General features: G+C 45.7%; 1 protein-coding gene across 7 annotated transcripts in view; it reads left to right on the top strand.

The window, feature by feature from the left end:
- Window positions 1-17,231, top strand: part of sned1 (sushi, nidogen and EGF-like domains 1) — a 76,389-nt gene that overhangs the window by 14,998 nt on the left and 44,160 nt on the right. For all 7 annotated transcript variants that reach the window (XM_061824984.1, XM_061824981.1, XM_061824980.1 and 4 more), the window contains exons 18-35: window positions 2,489-2,682; window positions 2,987-3,114; window positions 4,284-4,453; window positions 4,536-4,703; window positions 5,002-5,136; window positions 5,218-5,361; window positions 9,221-9,459; window positions 10,463-10,622; window positions 11,667-11,822; window positions 12,089-12,422; window positions 12,486-12,613; window positions 12,973-13,084; window positions 13,148-13,302; window positions 13,762-14,184; window positions 14,355-14,504; window positions 15,038-15,238; window positions 15,386-15,499; window positions 15,665-15,844. In XM_061824984.1, the coding sequence (XP_061680968.1) occupies window positions 2,489-2,682; window positions 2,987-3,114; window positions 4,284-4,453; window positions 4,536-4,703; window positions 5,002-5,136; window positions 5,218-5,361; window positions 9,221-9,459; window positions 10,463-10,622; window positions 11,667-11,822; window positions 12,089-12,422; window positions 12,486-12,613; window positions 12,973-13,084; window positions 13,148-13,302; window positions 13,762-14,184; window positions 14,355-14,504; window positions 15,038-15,238; window positions 15,386-15,499; window positions 15,665-15,844 (3,291 nt within the window). The remainder of the gene's footprint in view (window positions 1-2,488; window positions 2,683-2,986; window positions 3,115-4,283; window positions 4,454-4,535; window positions 4,704-5,001; window positions 5,137-5,217; window positions 5,362-9,220; window positions 9,460-10,462; window positions 10,623-11,666; window positions 11,823-12,088; window positions 12,423-12,485; window positions 12,614-12,972; window positions 13,085-13,147; window positions 13,303-13,761; window positions 14,185-14,354; window positions 14,505-15,037; window positions 15,239-15,385; window positions 15,500-15,664; window positions 15,845-17,231) is intronic.

Below are 17,231 nucleotides of genomic sequence, written 5' to 3'. Positions count from 1 at the left end.
ACAGACCCACAAAAACGTCTCAAAAATCCATGCCTGAAAGGAGAGAGCAAGTCTGCCATGTTGGTTTGGAGCAGCCATTTTTTATGGGGTCATTTTTTCCCTGATTATTACGAGACACACGAGTGACGATACATTCCCAAAGTTTTGAGTTTTTGTCATTGAGCGAGGTTGGAGCATGGCAGCAAATTTTGATAACCCATTCATCCATCCCTCCATTTTCTTAGCCGCTCATCCTCACAAAGGTCGCGAGAGTGCTGGAACCGATCCTAGCTGTCAACGGGCAGTAGACGGGGTACACCCAGAACTGGTTGCCAGCCAATTGCAGGGCACACACAGAGACGTGTTTTTGGGATGTGGGGGGAAACTGGAGTGGCCACCCAGAGAAAACCCACGCAGGCACGCGGAGAACATGCAAACTCCACACAAGCAAGTCCTGGATTGAACCTGGGACCTCAGAACTGTGAGGCCAATGCTTTCCAGCTGATCCACCGTGCTGCCCAAATTTTGATGACTTGCCATGAAAACCGATAAGTCATGGAGTAACCCCACAATTTTGAAAATTTTTCTAGCCTCATTTTTCATGACATGAAATTTGGTAGACATGTTTGTGATGTGTCGACCCACAAAAAAGCCTCAAGAAGCCTTGCCAGAAAAGATGCAAATTCAGCTGTCTCGCTTTGAAACTGATAATTTGGGCTCATTTCGGCCATCTCCAAGAAAAACTTCTTGATTTTGGGCACTCGCAAACAAATTTGAACCATGTATACTTGACAGATGGAAGATGCTAAAAATGTTTGTCATTCCTGAATGTCATATTTTTGTGAAGCCTCTTAAAAAGAAGGTGAAGGTTTGCATTTCTGGCCCAACAACTTAAGCTACTGCAGAGACCAAAGCCAGTAAATAACTTTCAGTATCATTACTGTCTCCTTAAAATTGATATTTTCTTAAGTCTGAACCACTATTAATATTATTTTATGAGTCAGCGGGGAGAGAGAATAGTGCACAAATACGAGAAAGATAAATGGAGCATCAGCTCACTTTTCTAAGTTGAGAGACTCGTAAATTTGCACCGCCAAAGTCTTCTCATTCTTTGCCCGTTGAAGAATGACAAGAATCCTCTCCTTCTTTATTATCACTCAAATGGGACCTCCGACTTTGAGCTCAGGTAGTTTTTAACAAATCAAACGAATGTACAAATTCCATCCAAACACTTAGAGATAAGCGAGCTGTGAAAATAAATGTGAAAAAGCTTGGGTGTCATCCAGCCTGAGTCAGGAGACGTGGTGCGCTAATATTTAGTTTGACTTCAATTTAGCCTGGATGGAAATCAAATTACGCTGATTGTTGCTTTTTTAAACCTTCCGCCCCACTGGAAAAAAAGTATAATAAACACGAAAGGGTGCTGAGGTCTGTTATAAACTCGGCTATTGCGTTATGGCGCCAAGGAAGCGCACTTATTCTGCCTCCTTTTTCTCATGGATTTATACATACATCTCACCCCAGAGGTTCATGGACCTCTGGAAAGTACTACTCCAACTATATGAGCCTTTTTTCAGCCCTGGAACTAATTTGGGATAGTAGTTCCTGGAGTCCAAATTCACAATAGCCTTGTAAAAACTTTTCTTAGCTCCAAGTAAAGTTCCTGCAGCAAAAGAAAAGAAGAAGAATGCAAAAGTGCGATTTCCACCGAAAGATCCTGAAATTTTTTTTTTGTTCTTGGGTCTTGTGCAATAGTTCTTCTAATTAAGTACTGTATGTTCAATTTTTGAGAAGACCCCACCGCCAAAGGTTTCTGGAAAACCTCATAATCTTTTGTCCTTGGAACTATCCATCCATCCGTTTTCCGAGCTGCTTAGCCTCACAAGGGTTGCGGAAGCCTGTCCCAGCTAACGTCGGCCAAAAGGGAGACTACAGTCAGTCACAGGGAACATATCGACACCATCACTGAGCAGGATTCGATCCCACACTGCCTGCACCACAGTCAGACATGTGAACCACTACACCATCAGTAACTACAGTAGGAACTGCACATTTTCTTTCTGTAGTTCAAATACACAGGTACTGGTTGGTTGGAAAGGGTTAGTCAGGTGATAGGTAAGTAGATAAAAAGGTACTGTAGGTACCCAGGTGGGGAGGTAGAACGGCAGTAAAATAGGTAGATAAGTACCGTATTTACCGCATTATATCGCGCACCTTCGATAATTGGCCTATTTTAAGACATTTTCCATGTATAAGGCGCACTGCATTATAAGATTCATAGGATAGATGCTACAGTAGAGGCCGGGTTATGTTATGTATCCATTCGATGGAGTTGCACTAAAGGCTCACTATTGATCCATGTATAAGGTGTACCTGATTATAAGGCGCACCGTCGACTTTTGAGAAAATTAAAGGCTTTTAGGTGCGCCTTATAGTGCGGAAAATACGGTACGTAGGCAGATAGATATGCAGGTATGTACTGTACCTCTGTGTGTGTACTCATATGCAGGTGAGTAGACAGGTGCAGAGCGCATCGGAGGAGCTCCATGAAAGCAGGAGGCGGCTGGAGGAGCAGGAGGCGGCCCTGAAGAGAGCCACTGCAGACAGGGATGACCTTGCCAAGGACAGAGCCGCCCTGGAGGTCCGACTCTGCTTGGCTGAACGCAAGACTTGCGACCTTGCGCAGGAGCTGCTGGCGCTCAGGTGTGTGTTGACAAAAGCAAGTATCAAGTGTAATTTGTCTAAATTTAGTTCCAGGGTAAAGTGAAAAGAAAACCCTGCTTGGGGGCTAGTACTATCGCAAGGTTCAGGACGATAAAGTGTTGAATACTGTACGTCTGACTGGAACCTTTTGAGTTCCAGCAAATACAAATACCATTGAATTAAAATGTTCTGCATAAGGCCATTCTCATTTGCTTTTACTTTTATCATGGGGGAAAAAAAATTCAAGGCCAGGTCACCCAGCCCTAAGTCAGGCTGTGGCTTCTTACTGCATTTTTACTTCCAGAGCCGAGAAGCAGTGCCTGGAGACCAGCGTGTTCCAGAGCCAGGAGATGGCCTCGTCCCTGGAGGCCGAGTGCAGCCGCTTGGAGGCCGAGAGGCGCAGCATGCTGTCGGCTAACGAGGCCTTGACGCGTGAGCAGACGCTACCGTACCCCCTGACCTACCCTCACCCATGTGCCAACCAACTCTGTCTGTGGATCCTTTCTAAAAGTCGCACCAGAGCACCATATTTTATAGATGAGCTCCTCAACAGCTGCACGTGTGTGGGGATGACTTTCCCAGCACGTCAATCCCATCTCATCATGTCAAAAACATGACCATTCAGTGCAAAAGGAACCTTGCACGTGCTGGATCTAAGCTCTAATTTCTAATGCCACCGCAGTTATTTAAAGAACTATTGTTTGGTTGGACTGCAGGGTCTTCATTTACTTCTGGGGCTATTTATTTTAGCAGAAAGAAAACCCTGCTTGGGAGGAAACCGTTTGGATTTCAGCCCCCAAATTTGCTTCTGGAGGAATTTACACAGCCCAAACGTTTACCCTCCTAAGGGGTTTATTTAATTTTAGAAAAAAAGCTGAACTTGTACCAGGGTGACAATTCAACAGTCTCGAAAGGGCTAGGAACATTCAGAACTTTGCTCTGGAACAATACATTTTTTGAGGATGATTGTGTTTGGAGTGCGGACTCTAAATTTGGTGCTTGGGGAATTTAGCTATGCCAAAAGAAGACCCCGCAAGGTCTTAATTCATCCATCCATCCATCCATTTTCTTTGCCACTTATCCTCAAGAGGGTCGCGAGGTGTCTATCCCAGCTGTCAACGGTCAGGAGGCGGGGTCCACCCTGAACTGGTTGCTAGCTAAACGCAGGGCACATAGAGACAAACATCCACACTCACAATCACACCTCGGGGCAATTTAGAGAGTCCAATTAATGGTGCATGTTTTTGGGATGTGGGAGGAAACCGGAGTACCCGGAGAAAACCCACGCAGGCACGGGGAGAACATGCAAACTCCACACAGGCGGGGCCGGGATTGAACCTGGGTCCTCAGAACTGTGAGGCCAACGCTCTACCAGCTGAATCACCATGCCGCCGGAGTTAAAAAAAATATTATTTTTGCCCCAATTCAAGACACTCAAAAGTTCAGGAACCTTTACCTCAGAATTAATAATTTCTAGTGGATCATTGTGTGTTTAATAAGGCCAAAATAAGATTCTGCTAGGGGTTAATTCAATTGAATTCAGTCCTAAAAACTCAATTTCTCTCAGGTGAAAATTAGAATTTTGTCACAATTTTGCACAGGCGAGGTCACTCTGGTGCGTCTTGATGCGGAGCGTCAAGATACTCAGTTCAGCCAGGAGCGCAGCACCCTAGAGGAGAACTTGGTCCAGGCAGAGAGGAAGGCCCTGCAGAGCCTGAAGAACAAGGATGAGCTCCACCGAGAGCAGATGGAGGACGAACGCAGACAGAAGGTTTGACCGTGATAAAAGTGATGTTGATGTTGACGCTACATTAAGATGATGATTCAGATCAGGTGTTGGCGGTGGTCTACAGGAGCAGCAGCTTGAAGAGATGAGGGGGCAGCAGGAGAAGCTGCGCTCACTCAACCAGGAGTTGGCGGAGCGTAGCACGAAAGAGGTGCTAAAGGCAAAGAAGGAGATGCTCAGTGCTCAGCAGCAGTGTGAGAGAAGCATCCTGCAGGCCCACAATGAGATACAGCAGGTAGCTAGCTAGGAAGTAACGTAGTTTGATAAGTTTGTATCTACCGTATCTACGGCTTCTTCACCAGAGATGTTTTAACGGAGAACCTGTCTGGGATTTTACCGTGGGACTTTTTGCGCCCTAAGCGAGTCTCATACCATTTCAATGACCTCCTTTTTACTCACATGGACCACCCTGTGACAATTATCAGGGCCCGCACAGGAACTCTTTCACCTAAAAAAAAAAAAAGAATCATAAATCTAGACCAATGAGCCACAAAAGCACTTCTCAGTTCTGATGTTACATCTGTGGTCATCAGGCTTTGTCCCAGAAGGAAGCAGAGAAGGTGTCCCTTTTGGAGAAGCTTGCTGGCCTCCAGAAGGATCTTAACTCTGTAACCAGTGAGCTGGAAATTGCTCGGAGGGAAGCGCTTGCCACACAGGAGCTGGACAAGGTCACAATCACCAGCCTTAAATCCTGGAAGCTTCTTTTGTTTCATTTGCCATGCAGTCATGACATTATTGTCGCTTTCCAGAATGAAGTGATGGTCCTGCGGCGTGAGACGCAGCAGCTGCGAGCCGACTTTGAGGCCTCAATCAGTTCGCACGAGGCAGCTGAGCAGAGCGGACGCGAGAAGCTGCGTGAGCTGAGCCGGCAGCAGCTGGCCGCCCAGCACCAGGTCAGAAAATTCTGTCGGCAGTGGGTTGGAAACGGATGGTTATACCAAACTTTGATTATACAGCACATACAGTGTTAACGTTCTCTTACCAAATAACTGACAGACTGATTGAGTCATCTATAAACTAACTGAGTAACTGATCGACTGGCTAACAGACAGCCCAACAGCCTGACTAACATAGTACCTGACTAACTGGCTAGCTCATGTGCTAACAGATTTACAGTCAAACTGACCAATAAACAAAATAACTGACTAACTGATTAACTGACATCCTGAGTAACCAGAAAACTAAGTCTGTGACTGAGAAATGAACTTACTCAATGAACAACCAAATGATTTACGAAACAACTAACTGACAGACTGACTTACCAACCTACCAACTAGCGAACTGACTGACTAACCAACTGAGTTTTTCAGTGACCCAGTGAAGGACTTCAGACAAACTGACTGGAAAACAAATTGACACTAGCTGACAGCTAACTCAGTGACTAAATCACTGATGGACTAACTGACTGATTAAATGATTAGCCCACTGACTGACTGACTAAGTGACTAACTCAACGACTAATTACTAAGCTAATTTTTTAATTGCCATCACCAACTGCTTGTTGGCATGCAGATGACAGTTTTTTTAAATTATTGTAGATGTGTGTGATCATTCTAAAAGCTTTTATGAACAACACAACATTTCTGTACCGCCAAAACAAATAAGCGGGGATGTTGCGCCCTCTCTGAGCTCTCGCCGCCTCATTCTTCCTCACAGCGGACAAACGTATGAGGGCCGACAAGTCGCCGGGTCCATTTAGCAAAGCAGCGAGCTCACTGTCACCTCATAAAGCCAAAACAAGGCTCACTGTGTCATGATTTAGAGGCACAATCTCCCGGGAAAATCAGGAGATGTTTATCTTCGGGCAACATTTGGCTTTCAGGGGTGGGGAGTATTTTGTCCTCACGCTGTCAAATTGTAGTAAGTGAGTGAAGAACCCCACACACACATAGGACACCCACACCATTGGAAGTTGTTCCCACAAATGCTTAATGCACGGTCTTAAAGGTGATCTTACGCTCTGTGGGGACACCTTCTTCAGTGACTCTTGGCATTTCTGGTTCTGGACGTGTGGTCCCTCTACTGTCTTGGGTGGATCCAGGTTTAGATTCTGTTGACCGAAGCCACTTAATTGTTCTTCCCGTTGTGCCACATTTTGTTTCATTTCTCCGAGAGAGTCTTTTCATTCCTGATATGTGACCGCTCCACACTGTCATGTGCATCCATGTTAGGTTCCAGGAAGCTATGGGACTTATTTTCCAACCTGGTCTGCCTCATGTCTTGTTGTTTGTGTTGAGCTCAATCGTCTTTTTTACCCAGTGGACTTTTGACTTCTGGTTGCTCCACAATGTTGGATGCCTGATAGGTTCTGTTGGTCAACGTCGTCATTGTTTTCACTTTATGTTGAGTCAAAGCTCAAATGAAAAGCCTTGATGAAAGCTGGACGCTAGCGGCTGTGGCAATATGCGCTCACATGGTGACGTAATGACCCAAAAATGCATTTGTCTTTTTGATGATTTGATTATGAAATCCACCCCAGAAAAACACTCAGTATGAACCAAACAGAGGCCCTTCATCCATTGTATTCGATCTCATTTGTGTACGTGGTAGAGCAGGAGAAGCTGGACAGCATCAGTATGAGGAGGGCTGCTGGGACAGCGGTGGGATCGGGGATCCCTGGTACCGTATTATGAAATCAAAGTTTGTGTTAACCCCTTGAGTAAATAAGCCGGGAGAAAAGGGGGGCGGGTGGATGTTTATTTTCTCCCCCCCTGTAACAGCAAAAGGCTGGCTCCACCGGGACCCTCAACTCCACTCCCACCTCTCGCCTCCTCTCTCGTCCATATAACACAACACTGCACCATCTCATCCGAAAGATGGGAGGGGGGGGCAAGGGGGGTCATATAAAACTGAGGCTGCAAGCAGCAATGAACGGACGCTCACATCTTCACGTCTCATGGGTGTGGGATACATTCCTGCCACTTGAAAGTGCCGACAATTCTCTTCAGGGTTGGAACCTCATCACACACGAGGCGTTTGTGGAGATTCCTGATTTGTGGCGAGTCATCCAGGTTGCCTGCAAGCTCTCCATACACGCAATAAAGAAAACTCAAATGTTGCGCAATTTACGGTCAGTGTCCTAGTAAGTGGAGTTTGGTGGCAATCCAACAAAATATCTAGGACAAATTCTTTCTGAAGGACCCCTGGAGATGCTCAGAATGACCCCAAAATTGCTGCTTTCAACAAAAATGTCCTGACTTTTTTTGTGTTTTCAGGCGTGACTTTTCGAGATTTTATTATGGATCTACTACAGTAGAGACTTCTATCAAATTTCATGTTAGTAATTGAAAGTGTCTTTAGAGGCAGATTTTTTTTTTTTAATTATGGCTTTTTTTTTTAAAGTTTCTTTTGGTTTATGATGAGTCCTACAACTCTGGTGCCAAGCGTCGCCATCATGACAAAAATTCCAACCGTTTGCAAGTCGTCCCATGGTAGACAAGCGAAACTGGCTTCAGGAGCTGAGCTTTCCAGTGTCCCCAACAAAGTCCAATTTGTCGACTTTATCAGCAGGAATCGTCCTGTGAGGCCTTGTCGGCCTCCCCCACACATTCGGGGGGTTCGGTGGGTGTGCTGCTGTTTATCACGTTGCTCTGTGGATTCTTGACACTGTGAGCTCAGCGAGGAGACACAAGCTGGCTCTGTGCCCAAACGGTTCTTAGCCGCGGCCCTGATAAGCCCCGTCCTCCCCCGAGCCAAATATAAATATTAAAAAAAGAGACTACTAAAGGTCATCTACTTTGTTTACAAGAGGTTATTCACCCATTTGGACTTGAACTCATCTCCTTCTTTCTTTTACTTTTCATCACCAATCTCATCTCTCTCCTAAGTGGCTGCTTTAACATTTTGGGAGTCATTTCACTGAATCAAATAATAAACGAATCTTAGCGGTGGAACCTCATTATTTTCATTATTAAATTCAATTCAGTTTTCTGGCACGCTAACATTTTCAAGTGCCATACAAGTGTAGCCATATGTTTATGTCCAATGAAACTCTGCTAGCTTAATGCTAACATGTGAAGCCAAACACAATTGACCTTTTTTTCCTTTCGGCTTGTACCGTGAGGGGTTGCCACATCGTGTCATCTTTTTACATTCAAGCCTATCTCCTGCATCTTCCATTCTAACACCAGCCAAATTCAATAGACTGGTGTGACGGTCTGAGCGCTCCCCAGTGCTGTAAAGTCTCCTTGCGATTAATGCGCATCCGTTACTAACAGGGGAACTCTGGGTACGTAGTAAACGCTTACTGGAAAATCCCCCAGTCTTATAGTTCCCCTTCTTCTACATAGAGGGAGCTAACATACGTTATAACCTAACCCTGACCTAACCTTAAAACAAAAGTTGATAAAAAGATGTGCACGTGTACCTTCGCTGTGTTTGTCTTTCCGAGACGTCCATGGCGAACATGAACACTCGGCGACAAGTTGTCGAATGGCACATGTTGAAGCATGAATGGGGATGTTCCAGACTGGCCGGAAGTTTACAAAATAATTAATATACGCGCATGGGCATTAATCACAAGGAGACATTTCAGCACCGGGACCGCTCAGACCTTCACACTGGCTAACAGAAATTAAAATACCTGTCACCGTAACTATAAATGTTCAAACAACTCTTACTTAAAAAAACAGAGTAACAGCAACATACAAACAGAGCATACAACAATTACTCACATTACTGTAATATGGTGAGTAGTGTTATTTGTGAGTATGTCTTCTTTCTGCTGTTCGTAATGTGTCCATCATCTTTAAGGTGGAAGTTCTTCAAGATCAGCTGCAGGACACGGAGGAGCGACTGGCCGAAGCTAAGAGGGAGCTAGCTGAGGCCCGGCGCTCCCTTCAGGACAGCGTTCAGGAGTTGGAGAAGCAGCGCGAGGAAGCCCTCAACCTGCGACAGCTACTGGAGGACAAGATGAAGGAAAAGGAGGCCATCCAGGCCTCCAATCAGGAGCTCAGAGCTTCCGTCAACCAATTGGAGTGCGACATCAGCAGGTGGAGAATGTCATTCTTTCTGATATTTAATTTATATGAATCTGGGAAAAAAAACATTGAATGAGGTCAATCCCAATCGCTTGTCACATGGGCCACCATCTTCAAACCATTGTCCAATCACAACCATAGATGTTTAAAGGAAGAACTCATCTATGGTATGATCCCAGAACCTGTCACACCCAGTGAGAGGCAGACCCCTACATCAAGAGGAATGAAACTGCAGAAATGGAGGGGAGGACCTAAAAATGGAATGTCAAGATTTTGACCCAGTGACATGGGCTACCATGTGACAAATGCCCGAAAAACACCCTAAATTAAAGGCTCATCCGGGATTTAAACCCAGGACTTATCACACCCAAAGTGAGAATCATGCCATTAGTCACAGTTTGTTTGTGGAGGCCTTTTTGTCACATGGCCCACCACGGTGACAATATCCAGAAAAGGTGAAATATAGTCCCAAAACATCAAGGCTCATCTGGGATTTGAACCCCGGACCTCTTGCACCCTAAGCAAAAAATCAACTGTGCCACTTGATCTCTTTTTGTCATATAGCCCACCATGCCACAGAAATTCTTTGACATCTTTTTTTGAGAATCATGCCACAAGACGAACAGACCACTATTTGTTGGCAACCATGCGACAATTGCCAGAAAATGCCTTAACATAGGAGCTCGTCCGGAATTTTAACGTGAGCGCGAGAATCATACCTCTACACCAATGGGGGAGGGGTTTAAGATTTGATCTCATCCAGGATTTGAACCTGCGACCTCTCACACCCTTCGTTAGAATCATACCCCTTGACCAACCTGCCATAAAGTCTCTAATTTTTGTAACATATGTGAAAATAGACAGAAACTGACGGGGGCGTAAATATCAGCATCCCTCCCATCTTGATAGAATCTTCCCCCTTGACCAAAGAAATAGAGACTATTTCTTATGGAGAAAGAGGTTGGGGGGGGACTTATTACTCACATTTTCTCTTCTTTCCTACTTCCGGCATCAGTTTGCGGCAAGCAGTGGAGGAGCGTGAGCAGCAGGTGTCCGTCTTGGAGGAGCGGAGTGCCTCCATGCAGCGGGAGGCGTCCGCGCTGAGGAGCAGCATGCGGGAAATTGAGAAGTCACGGCTGCAGGCGCGCCGACGAAGCCAGGAGCAGCGCAGACAGGTCGGAAAGCGAAACGTGAAATGGAATATGAATAAAGTGCCTCAGTGCAACGTTAATAGATCAGTCATAACAGATATCTCAACAGATACTCTATTCATCCCTTGGGGGACATTGAACTGTCAAAGCAGCAGTATTCACACAGTTACACACTAAAACGTTACAGTTTTCCAGGATAAAGTCACATCATACATTCAGTTTTACGGGGGAAATTCATATCCAGAAGTAAATTTCATCAATACAACTTTATTTTGACAACATTCTGACCTTTAGCTCATGATTTTATGAGGTCATCTTTTTATTCCGCATTAAGGTTCTTAAAATCTTTGAGTCCAACGATGCCTTCTTGAGTACCGTAATTCCCGGCCTACAGAACGCACCTGGTTATAAGCCTCACCCGGTACATTTGTAAAGGAAATACCATTTGGTACATACATACGCCACACCTGTGTAAAAGGCGCAAGTGCCCACATTGAAACTGACATTGAAACATGAGATATTTGTAAAGAAAGACAGTACACAGAGTTTAATGCTAGCGCTGTTGTGCTAACGCTAATGCTAACACTAGCGCCCCTAATGCTAATGCTAATGACTGCACCGCCACGCTAACGCACTAACAGGGCCGATAAAAAAAAAAAAAAACATACTTGTAAAAATCACAGAGACACAGCAGTAACACGCTAGCGCAGCGCTAACAGTGCCGTACCGGTAAAAGTCACTTCCTCGGCACATATATTCCACTGGTCTCACTCTTTCCTTTTCCGCTTCAGTGCCCCTTTGCAGCCGTTAAAATTAGTCATATCACCGCATAAACCACAGGGTTGAAAGCGTGTGAAAAAAAAGTCACATCTTACAGGCCAGAAAATTACGGTAAATACATTCACTTTGTCTCCCTTATCCTGAAATGATGTTTACTCTGAAAATCCAAGAAACGATCAGAAATTTTGACTCTCACATCCTAAGCGAGAATCACAGTGACGATTACAGAGGTTGATAAGGTGGAGGTGGCAGGAGAAAAATCCGTAAAACTATTTTTGTTTGTCGCAGGTAAAGGTCATGGAGGGTGAGAAGCAGCATCAGGAGCAGGAGCTGAAGCAGCTGCAGGCGCAACTCTGTCAGCAGGAGCAACAACACGAGGAAGCGCGACAGCTGGCCTTCGGCCTCAAGCAGAGAGTGTTGGAATGCGAGGCTGCCAACAATCGGGTAATGCCCACCTTTGAAACTCGTGTGGTCAAGCGCTACATTTGTTTTTTGAAACTGAAGGATGGGCTTGGTCATTTATCGATAAGGTTAAAAAATACATTAAATGTTATAAAATATTTTCTTTCGATAATCCATTCCAATCCATTGAATTTAAAAGTTAAGTGCAACTGAACTGTCCTTAGGCTGTGATTCTTACGGGCACGGCACTTAGAGAATCACTGCGCTTCACCGGCAAGTGTAACGGCAGCTCTGTTATTCTCTATCAGGTGTCGTCCCTCCAGAGGCGCGTGTTGGAGCTGGAGGAGGCCGAGCGTCAGAGCTCAGAGCTCATGAGGGTCCGACAAGCGCAGCAGCAACTGACCGCCCAGAAGCTTCGTGACGAGGCCGCCCGGCTGCAGCGGGCCCTGGAGGACGCCGGTCTCCAGACAGGAGCTCTGAGGGCCCGGGTGGGTCACGCCGAGGCCGCCGGCTTGGACTTGGAGCGTCGGCTGGGGGCGAGCGAGGCCCGACAGCGCGAGCTGGACCGTAAAATATCCGCAGTGGGTTCTACCCTGCGCCGTCTCCGCCTGACGTCTCCCAGGAGGAAACTTCCTCTTCAAGGTTTGTCTTGTTGCTTGTTAGTTTACATGCGGCTGTCAGGAGGTTTACACGCGTTCTCCGCAGACTCGGCGGGAGGCGGCGTGACCGGCATCTCCACTTCCTGTGCTGACGATGAAGAACTGGACTTGGACTCCATCCAGGCCAGCCTGCAGGAACTCCTGAGAGAGCTCAGGGACACAGAGAGAGAGAGAGTATGTCTTCACTCCTTACCAGTTCCTCTTATCCTAAACGCTAATCCCGGCTGTAAACCATGTGTCATCAAAAAACAAACACAGAGATTTCATTTCCAATTTTATTTCCATTGCATTTTATGAGTCTACCATTTTACAGCACTGACACTGCGTTTATAAGGAAGATAAAAGAAACTACTTAAATAATGATTCAATTCAAAAGTATTTTACACAAACGTTAAATAAACCCTAGCACCTTTGTCACTGTTGAAAAAAATAAGTCTTAAATGCAAATGTATTGAACTTCCAAGTTAAATAAATACAGCGAAACTGTACCTAGGCTAGGAAAATTTCTATTTTTTATTTTTATTTTTTTTAAGGATGAGTCCAAGGCTCAGGTAGTGATTCTACGCGAGCAGGTCTCAGCACTCCAGGACAAGTCGACCACTGAGGTGACCAAACTGCACATGTCTCTGAAGCAGTTCAAAGAAGGTAGGCAGCGGATGCATATTAACATGAACGACTGAAAAAATTCAACGTAATACTTATTTACAGGAAATCGGGAAATCGAAGAGCGACTGCACGAATACCAGACCTCGCTTTTCCGGCACCAGGAGGCAGCCGAGCGAGACAAGATGGACCTGGAGGAGGAGGCGGCTCAGCTCCGGTCTGGTCTGCTCGCTTTCCAGGCTGAGTCGAAGTCGCTGAGGGTATGTATTCATAAAACAGGCAGCAGGATTAATCGGTTTGTAGGTGCGTGCAGGACCTCCCAGCAGTTAGTACACTGCTCACATTTTTTAAAATGGTGACAGGAAATATGAAAAACACTTAGGTCACTATTTATATATGTTTGCATGTGTTTACTCACAATTGTTGCTAGTGGTTTTGACATCAATGGTTGTGTGTTGAGTTATAGGAAGCTATACTCCATATACACGGTTATACTCACTGTACACTGACTAGTGTACATTGTAATGAAGCATTATTTATTCTATGTTGTCCCGTGAATAGATATAATCAAATATTTCCCTTTTGTGAAGCACTGGATATGTAGATGTGAAAGCAAAAGGCAGTAAGCATTGTATGTAGAGACTACATGTGGATCAATAAATATCATACATAGTTATGAACGTGAACATTCTAGATTGAAAATTGAAATGATCCTTTAGGATAGGCTGGAGAGTTCCCAGGCCGATGCACACGCGGAGCTTACAAGACTAAAGGAGGCTCTAGAGGAGGCCCAAAGTTGCTCGGTCCGCCTGGAGCTCAGTCGCCACTCACTGGAGGACGAGCTGCAGCTCGCCCGCCGAACTGCATCCGAACTGGAAGCGGAGGCGGCGACGTTGCGGCAGAGGTCGGCCGAGGTGGCGAGGAAACTGTCCGAGAGTCAAGCGGCGCTGATGGCCAGCGAGGAGCGACAGAGCGTGGCGCTGGCTCGGGCCGAGCACCGCCAGGGCCAGCTGGGAGAGCAGGTGCGAGCGCTGACCGGCGCGCTCAGTGAACAGCGCAGCAGCGAGGGGGCGCTGCAGGAGAACCTGAAGCAACTGCAGAGAGCCATGACTGACAGCGAGACGGAACGACGACTCCTGCAGGTCCCCTCTTGCCTCCATTTACCATTTTACACTTGGGTTGATTGTTTTTGTCCAATAAAACTACAGATTACTTTTAATTCTAACCTGAAATGTAATGCCTTACCCAAAATCGAAAACAAACATATCCTAATCAAGCTTTGACTCTGATGTCCCAAAAACTGACATCTCAGGATCGTCTGGACGAAACCAGAGACGCCCTGGCCGAGAGCAAGAAGCTGAACCACTCTCTGACGCAGCGCATTCAGACCCTTCAGAGGGACCGGAAGGACTCTGAGCTGAAGAACTGTGAGCTGGACAAACACAACAAGAGCCTGCAGCAGGTTAGTGCAGGAGCCATTTTATTTGGTACAATGGTACCTTTACGAAAGCACCTAACTTACACAAGTATTCTATCCTTATGCTGACACATGACGGTAAACGCCATAGATGGACGAACAAAACTCGTATAAATCTCACGGAGACGGTTACAAACCTTAAAACTTTAGATATATGTATATATTATATATCATAAATATATATTTTGTCATTAGTGTTTGTTTTTATAAAGTACAAGACTGTTGAGTGGTGATTTTTTCATTTAAAATTTCAAAAATATATTACCATTTTTGAGGGAGGCTGGAACGGATTAATGGGATTTCCATTCATTTCAATGGGGAAAGAGGATTTGAGGTCCAAGTCTTTTTAGTCAGAATCATGGACGCACAAGACACCATTGTTGCCAACTAACTAAATAACCTTGTTCAATTCTTTTCTGTTTCCTTACGTTTTGTAAAGGCAAAATATTTCTTATGGGTACCTAAGGTTGCAACTCGTACCTGTAGAATTGTTATTGCTTTTGCCCCCACGCCCACAGAGTCTGGAGCGGCAACAAGCAGCGCAAGAGGTGACACAGAAGAACGCTGAGCTGCTGGAGGACAAGGTGACAAATCTGGAAAGTAAGGTGACAAGCCTACAGGTGACGCTAGAGCAGCTACAGCGAGAAAAGGCCGACATGGAGAAAGCCATGGCGCGACTCGGAAAGGACAAAAGCGCTCTCAGGAAGTCGCTGGAGAAGGTGAGATAAGAGGAAGGGCAGCAGGACAAGTCAGCTGCATTGTAAGCACGCAGCATGCATTCTTATCTTACTGATTGTTCTCGTTTGCTTTGTCGGTGGGATTATTGTGTGTATTCTTCCTTTACGTGTGCGTTGATGTGCGGTCAGGCAGAGATGGAGAGGCTGAGGACGAAGGAAGCGGTCGCCACGGAAACGCATCAGATGCTGCTCTGCCTCGAGCGGCAGCTGGCGGAGAGGCAGTACCAGGTGACAGGACTGCAGGTCAGGACTACTTTTACTTGGGATTATGGACATGCTTGGCATCATGAGCTTTTCCCTTTACATCGACGTATGATGGATCGGTGGATGTTGCACACAAGATGCTTTGCATCATGCACTTACATTATTTGGTGTGTATTTTTGTGCACGCCTGTCTAACGTGTTCAGGCGCACGTGAGCCAGCTGGAGCAAGCACAGGCAAAGCGCCTCCTGGAGGCGGCGACACGGCACCACCAAGAGCTGGAAGCCGCCACGCAGCGGCTGCGTGATGCACAGCTGCAGGCCCAGCAGGCCCTGGAGAGCCGGGAGAAGGCCCACCGCCAGCGGGTCAAGTGTCTGGAGGATCAGGTACCGTCAAGCTAGATTAATTGAGGTCCCCCCAAGATTGTATAAAATTGATTATATCAATGCAGTAAACCCCCGGATCGCAGTGTGATTACATCAAACCGTATTTGGCGTTAGTTTGTTGTAAAACTGATACATTTAAGAAAAAAGAAGAAAAAAAAGAAAATTCTTTGTACATTTGAGTCACCGATGCTGTAGTGGTACACACGCCTGCCTTAGGCGCGGGCAGCGTGGGATCGATTCCCGCTCAGCAATGGTGTCGATATCTGCCCTGCGACTGACTATCGACCAGTTCAGGGTGTAGTCCGCCTTTCGCCCGAAGCTGGCTGGGGATAGATTCCAGTTTTCCCGCAACCAATGTCCATTTAATTTTGTAAATATTTTCCCAAAATGTCATGTCATCTAATAAATTTGCAAGGATAAATTTCTCCTAGTTTAATGCTAACATATGAGTCCCCAAATATAATTTTGATGTTCTTGTAGTCTTTTCCTGACATTTTTGCCTCTTCTAGCTGAACCCTGAACATTTTGTGCAAACATTCTCAGCTATTTTGAACTGTTCATAATTACCTCCTTTTTTTCCTCGGACCACCCGGTTCAATCTGAAGAAAACCAGCCCCCCCCAAGCATGAGTGATGCTACCATGCTTCTCCGTGGTTCTTTTGGTATTATTTTGCTATCAGCTGTGTTAGTTTAACCTTGGTTACTTTGGACCATAACAGAATTTCCCAAACACATGTGGGAAAATGTGTTATGGTCCAATAGGATAAACAAACTTTGTGGCCCTATTCCCAAAATATAAGGCGTATACACAACATTGCTCATCACCAAAAGAATCAACACCATCCCAACAGTGAAGCCCGATCGTGCTTTGCGCCTGTTTTGTTTTTTTTTTTCTTTTTCTTCAGCTGGAACACGGGCCTTTGTTAAGTTGAAAGGAATTACGAACTGTTCCAAATAGCAGTCAGCACCAAAACTTCAGGACTGTGCTGTAAGTCAATTGTCAGGAAAAGCCCATTAAAACAGCTGAATTTTATTTTGGACTAATCAGAGACATTTTAAACGGTGGCAGGTGTGTGTTGATGCAGCCTTAAACAAGGCGGAGTCATCAAATTGTTACTTGAACATCTGAAATGGATTTGGACTTTAATCGGAGGCCTTTGAAATGGTGACAGTTGTATTGACTGATATTTAGAGGGAATTTGAAAGAAAGCGCGAATGAGTGGGGGTGGACTGCAGACCACATTCACTGAAGGTATACCTGGTGCGCAGGTGTCCACGCTCAAGCAGCAGCTAGACGAGGAGACGCGAAGGCGAGAGGCTTCCGTCCGCAAGATGCTCCGTCCGGGCGTGCCCTCAAGTATGTAGCGCCTGCAACATGCTGGACTAC

The sequence above is a fragment of the Syngnathoides biaculeatus genome, chromosome 7 (genome assembly GCF_019802595.1).
Source record: "Syngnathoides biaculeatus isolate LvHL_M chromosome 7, ASM1980259v1, whole genome shotgun sequence".
NCBI lineage: Eukaryota > Metazoa > Chordata > Actinopteri > Syngnathiformes > Syngnathidae > Syngnathoides > Syngnathoides biaculeatus.
This window is presented reverse-complemented; position numbering and strand designations above follow the sequence as displayed.